Consider the following 9,379-nt stretch of genomic DNA (forward strand, 5'->3'; position numbering starts at 1 on the left):
CAACTCCATGAATCATTTCACAAATTCGCCATGCCGCCATAGCCTTGCGACTGTGATTGCGTTCGGCAATGACTGTGGCTCCTTCCGTGATTATAATTTCATTCGCGTACCGAGTGAGCTTGTCGCGAAGGGGTGGGCAACACGCATGCGATGGTAATGAGTTCCGAAGTAGCGACCAGCTCGATCGCATGCGGCGCCTGAGGAAAGAAATGTTGAGATGTGGCACGAAACAGGCTGTTGCTTTCCCCTCGACTGACTAGATGCACTTGCCTTGCCAACAAACAATGAGACATCCATGGTAGAAGAACGCTGATGTTCATTTCTAAGGTAGCCTGTTGATGACCATCCTACCACGCACCTCTCCAACAAAGCCCAGCAAAATAACCACCAATCAAGTCATAAATTTTCTGGCCACAAACAGTACACGTAGACCTCCGGCCGGACTCCAACCAACACCAATATATTTCCCCAAATTCCTCCCCACCTAACTAACGCAGAATCTGAAGACCCCGCTATTACAGACCGCTTCTCCGTGCAAGACCGGAATGGTAAAGTCTTTGACTTAGCGCAGGAGYGTCCAATACAAACCGCACACGAGCCTCGCCCCGCCCCTCATTCTATACGCACTATGTGGTGCCGTGGAACATAGAAGTGCTGTTCTCCCTGCCTTCCCAGGCTGGTTTTTTGGCGGCTACGGTGTGTGTTTTGGGTGGCGTGTGGGTGTTGGTCGGGTTGTTTAAGCGCTTGCGTATTGCCTATTTGGGAGGGGAGAGTGTTCGAACCTCGAACTCCTGGGGTATCCTAGCGTTGCGTTCATGTCAAATGCCAAGCATTTGTCGAACACTTTGGGATGTCGCGATCCTTTATCTTTGATAATGTTGGTATGCCGTGGAGCATCTGACYGATTCTATATACAGGCTCGTCGTCGCCGACCGAAAAAGCATATCAGATATCATCATACGCTCGATACTAGTTCACCGTAGCCAAACATCGATTGCCGGCCTCCATGCATGTCGCTGTCGAGATCCGATCACGACGACGAAAGATGAAGCCACCAACAGACACATCTTTATCAGAATCTCCTGCAATCCAAATTGAGCATCAATAACCATCTCAACCACACTCGCTGGCGTAACTGAAAAATTCCCATGATCCCCGACGGCTTGGCAAGCCATCATGTGCAACTAAACCACATTTAGGCATCGCAGAATGATTATTCCAACGACATACAAGTCCATTGTTTTCGGGTAATCATCTGTTGGGCAAATTTCTGCACTTGAACTTGGAAAGATGAGAAGGAGTCGCGGTACTGTGTAGTTAAATCTTGCGATGCTTCAAATCGGTTCCACAAGGACAGATTGGATCATGTCTTCCGCTGCCACTTTCGAGCGTAGACGTCCCGAGGAGTTATTAGGAGACGATGATCTGCGAACTCCGTCTCAATTTCATCAGTCAGGCTAGCAAGAGGAGACTCTCAGCCTTGGTGTCAATCGTGGACGATGTCCCGTGTGTTCCAAAGCCAACAACGGTGTCGCCGTCGTTATCGCTTACCTTTCTTACCCAGCAGTTGATATTCGCAATAACATTGAAATCCCTCCAAAGCTCGCATACTTGGACACCCTCGTCACCGGACTTGTATTCCGGTACTTCGAGTCATGCTTCCAATATGGGTAGGTAATATGCCGGCCGCTCACACCCCTCCAGTCCTACTCCGAACATTGATCTGACCTCGTTGGAAAATGCTCGAAATTGATTAAACATTTGAATGATGTTCAACGAAATTGAATGAGAGATTGGCATACTAAGAATGGAGACTCGCATGAGACTGTTTAATGTGGCATTGTTTCAGACAGAGCTCGGGCCAATCTTTATTCTTGGACTTCATTGCAGCATCCGCCGCATCGACCACTGTACCTTGGGGTATATGTAAACTGATTCTCACCCAGCAGATAGATGTTAATCAATCAATCAGTCAGACAGTTTTGCAGTTTTCAGTTTCATTCCTTACGAATATCTCTCATGCGTCTCATAACACATTGCCTCTGGCATGTCGCCTCCGAGCACATGCTTGAGGTAGCGAGCGACACCTTGCAGACTACAGCTGTAGTCTCTGCCGAAAAGATAACCGTCACAATTCCTCCACTTCCGAGAGCGAAGCCTCTGTCTCGAATGTTGATTCCGTCGTCGTCGTCATCGTCGTCGCGAGGTGGCAGCAGGCCTCAAGCCCAACACAAGAAAGACGATTCCTTCCCGGATGAAGCTCGAGACGGTTCCCGCGTTCTTGTTGTCGCCGCATGTTCTCGCTCCTCTGATCGCGATCGTCCTGGCAGGGCTCGGGCGGGCTCCGTGCGGAGAGTTTGGGGAAGGTCTGGGAGAGCTCGGTCCTGGACTGCCATCAGAGCGTCCGCAGCGAAGCCTTGAAGCAGACGCATGTTTGTGATATGGTTGTCGGATCATTTGAAAGCACCGAAGGATCTACCAGATGGTCAGCGACGGCGAGAGATGCACAATTCGAGCGGTGAATATTTCATTCCGCGAAGCCGATCAGGAACGTGAGATATCGTCCCGCGCGGTCGTCTCCTGGCGTTGAACGAGGCACCAGCAGAATGCCGACCAGAGACTCTGTCAATCATCCAGACCTCATGTGATCTCAGAGTTGAAAAAGACGTTGAAAGAGGGCAATTCATCGTATTGCTCGGGCGGCAACATTAATTCGAGACCAATGCCAGAGGTTGCGGCCAAGATGAGAATAGGAAATCATGGCGGAGGCGGCGAGCTTCAAAGTCCCTGCTGAAAGTGCCGTAGCATGTGTTGTATTTCTCCTCTTAGTGGCTGAGGAGGCGGAGTGGTATCAGTAACGAAGTGAGCGCACAGGACAGCAATGATGAAGAGTCGGGCACCTGTTCTGACACTAGAAGAAGTAATCTTAGTCGTAATTCAATTGCCTACATTTCCAACCTCTCCTGGAAGATGCAGTGCTGCGATTCCATGGGAGCTGCAAAGCTCACGTCCCACGTCTCAACAGCAGGCGTGACTTCAGAAGGGGTTCAATGAAAGTGATAACAAGCTGAATTGATTCATTCTGATGACAATGGAGACCTGGCAGGTGAATTGTCCAGGGTGAGCTCTGAGTATCCCCTCACTTATTGAGCTGTTCCTGGTCGCCGCTCTGTCTTGTCGCTCGAAGTAGACACCGATCTGGCAAGTACCAGCTCTGCAGTAGTAGTGGCCGTGTCGATGTCGACGGGATACCTTGCTGTTCAAGAGCTGCCCTTGCGGCGGGAACGAGTTGTGCTGACGTCTTTCATTGCGAGCGATCCGTCGGTCCGCGAACAGTCACGCGACAGCGGACAAGCCATGTTCACGTCGCCGTTGCATATAAGAAGAGATCTGCCGCGTCATGTTTGGGGATGTTACTTTTGGAAGAGTGAGGTGGATCTCTTTGTTGATACTTGCCTAGCGGCATCCGTGGAATCCGGGCCTACAGGGTAAAGTCCGAGCCTCGGCAAGTGGAGCTCCCCCAGCCTTGTCCCTGCCGTCTTTCATTTGATGCGCCGTTTCCTCGCCTCCAGATTGGGACAATTGCATTGCGATATGCTCATGTCAACAACAACATAATCCACCGCGACACCCACCACCCCCGCAACGACATCACACATCCAGGAAAGACATGATGGAAGGATAGACACCCGAACATGTCCTCCTCCTCCGGCAAATCGAGCGATTCCATCGYCAGCAACATCTCCAAAGGCGGACCCATCGACCCGATAACACGCACCGCCCTGCGATATACCCTGTCTCCCCGCGAATATGAACTCCTGCACGCTTATTTGATCTCCCGAGCGCCCCAACGCGTGCAGAAACAGACGCCCAGTCCGCCGAGATATGAAAAGATAACGGCGAGCAAGACGGAGAGTGGAGACTACAATTCCTCGGCCATTAGAGCTGCGTTGAGGGTATACATCGGCCTTTACACTGCATTGAAGGGATTCGAGGTCGTCACAGATGCCATTGCAAGGAGAAAAGGCGGTGTTGTTGTCAAGGCTGCCGGCCCCAAACATCGCAACGCTCGCATCGCCCTCTCATTCTCCTCCATCCTCCTCTTCCACCGTCTCCTCCACCGCTTCTTCCTCCGACTACGCACCTCGCTCCTCGAAGACAATGCAGCGCCGTTCAGGAACCGTAACCCGCTCGTCACGCGTGCTCTCACATCCCACTTCACGCCTGCCGTAGGAGCCTCTCTAGCTGGGTTTCTCCTCGGGCTCAGTCCTTCGGAACAACTCCGCACGACTATTGCCATTTACACCCTTTCCCGCAGTCTCGAATACGGGTACAATGCTCTGTCGGAAAGTGGCAAACTGTGGGGTCCCAACGCCGAAAGGCGCCCCTGGTGGTTCGGCAGCTGGATGATTATGCCGGTAGCATGCGGCCAGCTCCTCCATGCGTTCGTTTTCGACAGGGATTGTTTCCCGGAAAGCTTTGGACAGTTCATTTTGAAACGCAGTCCAGAGTACGTGCAAGTTCGCCCCGCGGGATATCCTTCGACGAAGCCATACCCTACCAACTTCGACATCGTGGATGGATTGGCAGAATTGTCCAAATTGAAATGGCCAAAGTTCGTCTCTCCGATCCTCTTCCCACACCACAAGAAGACACTACCAGGATCCCAGACGGTCCAAAGATTATCTCCCATCACATCTTTCGCCCACCCCGGGACGAAACATACATCCTGCGCAGTCCTACACCCAAAAGACCCAAGTTGCGCTAGGACATATCTCAAATACTGGATCGCCGCTTTCCCGCCCATCGCGAAGTTCTTCACGATGCTCTACGGGGCTTTCGCTCTGCTTGGATACAAAACTTTGATCAAGACCCCGATGCCATTCCTCAACGCCGTCAGCAGACGTATTCTAGCAATGTCCGTCTTCATCACCGGAGCAATCGGTACCTCTTGGGGTTCTGTTTGCTTGTTCAACTCCTTCCTTCCAAAAGGCACTCTGCCGACACAGAGATGGTTCCTTGGAGGTTTCTTGGGCGGCATGTGGGCATTTGTGGCCCGTGGCAAGGAGAGGGACAATTTCATGTACTCTTTGAGATTGAGCATTGATTCTTGCTGGAAGGTTGGGAAGAAGAGGGGTTGGTGGAAGGGAGTGAAGAACGGGGATGTGCTTGTCTTCGTGGCCAGTCTGGCTTTGATTGATGTGGTATACTCCGCAAGGCCTGGCTCGGTGAAAGGTGGACTTATCAGAAAGAGTGTGAGCAGTCTCCGGGGAGAGGGGTGGGTCGATAAGGCGGCTGTTCCGAAGGATGCGGAAGAGAAGGGCGAGAAGCAGGAGTGAGGGCAATACTTGGGATGGATAGGATGAAATTGTGATTGGATATATACCCGGATTAGTTTGTATGAATTATGTTCTTGTTGAAACCCCTTTCACGTTAATAACATCTACTTCGTCAAACACTATACTAATCTTCGCCACTGGGGACTCGAGTGTTGCTTCAACAAGACATTACCCCCAAATCGTCAATCGGAAAATCAGGCACGGACATGGTTGGTTTTGCAAATAGAGAGCAATAAAGATTACTCACATTCCATACTGATGTGGCCTAAGCAAGTCATGGTGTATAGTGCATTCAATCACCAGTCCCGATTCCGAAGCATGATTCCCAACTACCATTCTCACACCATCCGATCTGTTCCTCTCAAGGTCGATATTATCAGCCGCGAGAATCACAAGTACTCAAACAAATGCTCCCGCCAGTTCGACCGCTTCGTCCTTCCATCTCACACGCAGACCACTGCGTATGATAAAGCAACTCCATAGATCATCACCTGGTCGCAGGATCGAGGAAGCAACAAGTAGCGCCCGTCGGGCATGCCTGAAGATTTTCCGACGTGCAAGGAGTTACCAACAAAGCTCCCAACTGGTGGTACGTTGTAGAAAAAGCACTGTTGCCGCCCTGCGCCTTGAAAACCGCTCGGATGGCACCCACAGACGCTTTTGCGCTGTCCAGACAATTGCACCAGTATGGCGGCGGTTTGCCTAGGAAGCGATCGCTGGCTGTAGCGCACACTCGCTCGAGGAAGTTGACGTAATCCTTGTCTTTGTCAGTTCGTGTGGGAAGGGAGTGAAAGTTTGAGTCGGAGATCATGGCGCTCCTGTGTTCTGCAATGAAAGACCTATTCCACGACTCCATAGCTTGCTTGGCGGGGAGTGTGATTCTGCCGGAGAAGACTCGAGCAATGACGGCGGACTGCGCTTCGGCTACTGTGAATGCCGCAGTCATCTTGGGCAAGCCGACGAGTGCCAGGGATGGTTGAGAGATGTAGAACATGTGCTGGAAGAGGTCTCGGACCCGGAAACCAGGCGGAAACAGCGGCTGTGCATTGCGGTCGGTGTCGTATTTGATCGCAAAGGGGAAGTTGAATCGGTATCCGGTGCAGTAGATCACAACGTCGATATCTGACATTTCCTTGCCTTCGTAGAAGGTCACTGTGCGGGTCCTCCATTCGTATTTCTTGATGAGACCAACAGCACGATTCACACCAGGGGCGACAGTCATCGGGAGAGATCGAACGGAGACCACCACCTCCGCGGCAACTCTCGCCACACGTTCGGAAATGTCCCAGCCAGATGGCCCGTTGCCAACAATCAACACCCGCTGTCAACTATGTTAGGTCTCTCATCTCCGAAGACGATGTGGCAAATGTGCTTACTTTGTTCGTGAAAGCGTTCGCGTTCTTGAACTCTGATGAGTGCATGATGTGGTTGCCTCTATCTGCCCACACATTGCGACCCGGCTCGTCTGGTGTGATGTGAGGGTCACTGTAGTTGCCAGCAGCAATGACTACAGCGTTGAAACTGAGCTCTACACGGCCGAACAATGACTCCGTAGTTATAGCCCATGTGTTGTCCGAGGCCAGTCGAAGCTCAACAACCTTGGTGCTCAGGTGGACCGTCGAACGAGTTGGGTCTCGGATTCTGGCTGTATACGTCCGAAGGTACGATAGCACCTGATCATGCGGAGGGAACACAGGGGTGTTTCGTGGCCAGTGGTGGCCGGTGAAGGTCATGAGGGTGTGAGGAACATTTGTCTCCAGTCCATCGTACATTGGATTCGGCTGTGTTGAGGTGCTTTGGTTCGTCCAGACGCCTCCGAATCCGCTACGTTCTTCAAATAACGTAACATGGATGTCTTTCTCTCTAAGCAAGTAGCTCACAGCCGCCAGTCCAGCCGCACCGCCACCGATAACGGCGACGCTAAGCATGATGGCTATGAGAATGATGTTGCTCTTGATGTGGGATGTGTGGGGAATATGGTCGTTTGCGTCCTTCTTGTCGTACGGACTTGTAAGGTTGTTGACAGTTGGAGATGAAGTTGTAGTTAGGAAAAAACACGCATCTTATACAGGAGGAAGGCCATGTTCCGTATGTCTCAGTGCGTGGCTGTTGTCTCAGTACTCGTGAGATATGTTTGTCTCTATCGCAGAGCAATCTTGGATTCCATTCTGGTACGTTGATCGACTTGAAGACACTGCGACACTTCAAGTCGATGCCGGACTGACGAAACATAGAGCATCCATCTGCTGATCGTCACAATAGTGATAAATTTGGGTACCAAACTGCGTCCAGCCAAGTCGTTGATAAACTCTAGCTGCAGCTCGATCCTTCTCCAGAGCGAACAGCACAAGCCGGATCCCCTTCTCATTCGCCCATGCCGTGGCTTGAGCAATGAGACGGCCAGCGATGCCTGATCCACGACTGTCTGGGTCCACAAAAAGTCGTCCCAAGACAGCAATCTTGTCGTCTGGATGCTTCTGCCACCAAAGAGCCACTGAGACATCACTCTCCATGGCTATACTGGCAGCAACATGCCCTTTGATGATACCTTCTGATTCTGCTATCCAAGCTTGCTGGACGGCACTGCCGTTAATGAAAGCTTTTGCGTTGGAAACGCCTTGAACTGGATATCGGTCTTGTGCGTAGACGCGTTGGATGCAGGCCACGCATCCTTCCAGATCATTTTCGGTTCGACGTCTGATGTTTATCATTTGAGAGTGTGATGTCTTTGTCGGGTGTTGCATTATTCCCTTGGCGGGGAAGGAGTGAGGTAGAGAAAGCCACAGTGGTGATGACTAAGAGACACAGCGGATCTGTGTTCTCAAAGTCTCCACTTGAGAACTGAGCATATATGCCTGAGGCTTAAGTAGCTACGTGACTTAGGCAGGACTATATAGCCGAGGAATTTTCCCTTAAATAAATTTAATTAGAGAATTCATCTATTTTAGAACATCTAGTAGCTAAGAGCTTAAGTCTAGCTCCTTAGCTAGACCTATAGTCTACCTCGCCTACTTAGGGCTAGTAGGCTAGCTAGTTCGTTCCGTTACCCTATATAAGACGATTTAGAAAAAGCCTACTAGCTTAAGAACACGCATCTTAGATATTAACATAGCCCTTAGATTAAAGCGACGAGAACTCTTCCGCTAGACTACCCTAGGAGTTAGCTTAACGCTAGCGTTACGCTATATACTTCCGTAGCTAGGTAAAAACTCTAACTTAGACCGTATACTTAAGCTAGAGCCCTCGGAAGCGCTTTATAACCGTCCTCGGAACCGTAGTAGCCCGCTCTACCTTATCGAGTAAAGGCTATACTAAGAAAGTCGCCGATATAGCGCTTAGATACGCTATATCCCGTAAGAATCCCTCTTAAGTACATACTACTATAGCTAAGCTAGCGCTAATCGCCTTAGCTTAGCTAAGCATCCTAGAAATACGATATACTATATCTTAGATAACTATAATAGGCACTTAATATATTCCGTACGGTAACCTATTTCCTTCCGCCCTACTTAAAGGTATCTTAGTAATTCGCTACTATAGCGCTTAAGAAAAACTCTATACTTAAACGAAGTAGGATGCTTTAATTTAAAAGGAAGAGTTATAACCTTTCTCTCTTAAAGCACTATACTATCCTACCTCTATAATACTATCTACCTTTAACCGACTAAGCTATTATAGTAATAGCTAACCTATCTAAGGTAAGAGACGAGGAAGGCTCTCCTCGCCCCTAAGATGCCTCTTAGGCCGAGTAAGCCCCTCCGCTTATCGTTATAGGACCCTCGAAGCCTACGCGAAGCTCGCTTAAGCGCAAGTCGTACGACTTCTACTCCTTAGCCGATATAATCGACAACCTTTAGTTATACTCCTATATCTAAAACCCTCCTTAGGGAGGACAACTTAAGGCTATACTAGAGGCCTTAGATATAGAAGACGCTACCTTTAGGACCTACTTAAGAGCCGTCGCCGCTAGGCTTTAAGAACTTAAAGCCGAAAACGAGCGACTACGCGAACACGATGCACTTAACTAGGGCACTACTATC

General features: G+C 50.2%; 3 protein-coding genes; 1 reads left to right on the top strand and 2 right to left on the bottom strand.

Moving 5' to 3' along the window:
• Window positions 1-3,695: 3,695 nt before the first annotated feature.
• Window positions 3,696-5,339, top strand: RCC_01979 (uncharacterized protein; the record flags this gene model as incomplete). The annotated part of the gene is made up of 1 exon (XM_023767263.1): window positions 3,696-5,339. The coding sequence occupies one exon, from the start codon at window positions 3,696-3,698 to the stop codon at window positions 5,337-5,339; it is 1,644 nt and encodes a 547-aa protein (XP_023623031.1).
• A 487-nt stretch (window positions 5,340-5,826) lies between these two features.
• Window positions 5,827-7,267, bottom strand: RCC_01980 (uncharacterized protein; the record flags this gene model as incomplete). XM_023767264.1 has 2 exons in its annotated part: window positions 5,827-6,660; window positions 6,716-7,267. 2 exons carry the CDS (start codon window positions 7,265-7,267, stop codon window positions 5,827-5,829), a joined length of 1,386 nt encoding a protein of 461 aa, XP_023623032.1.
• A 276-nt stretch (window positions 7,268-7,543) lies between these two features.
• On the bottom strand, window positions 7,544-8,083 carry RCC_01981 (uncharacterized protein; the record flags this gene model as incomplete). The annotated part of the gene is made up of 1 exon (XM_023767265.1): window positions 7,544-8,083. The coding sequence occupies one exon, from the start codon at window positions 8,081-8,083 to the stop codon at window positions 7,544-7,546; it is 540 nt and encodes a 179-aa protein (XP_023623033.1).
• Between the last annotated feature and the right edge of the window lie 1,296 nt (window positions 8,084-9,379).

The sequence above is a fragment of the Ramularia collo-cygni genome (assembly GCF_900074925.1).
Source record: "Ramularia collo-cygni strain URUG2 genome assembly, contig: RCC_scaffold02, whole genome shotgun sequence".
Lineage (NCBI taxonomy): Eukaryota > Fungi > Ascomycota > Dothideomycetes > Mycosphaerellales > Mycosphaerellaceae > Ramularia > Ramularia collo-cygni.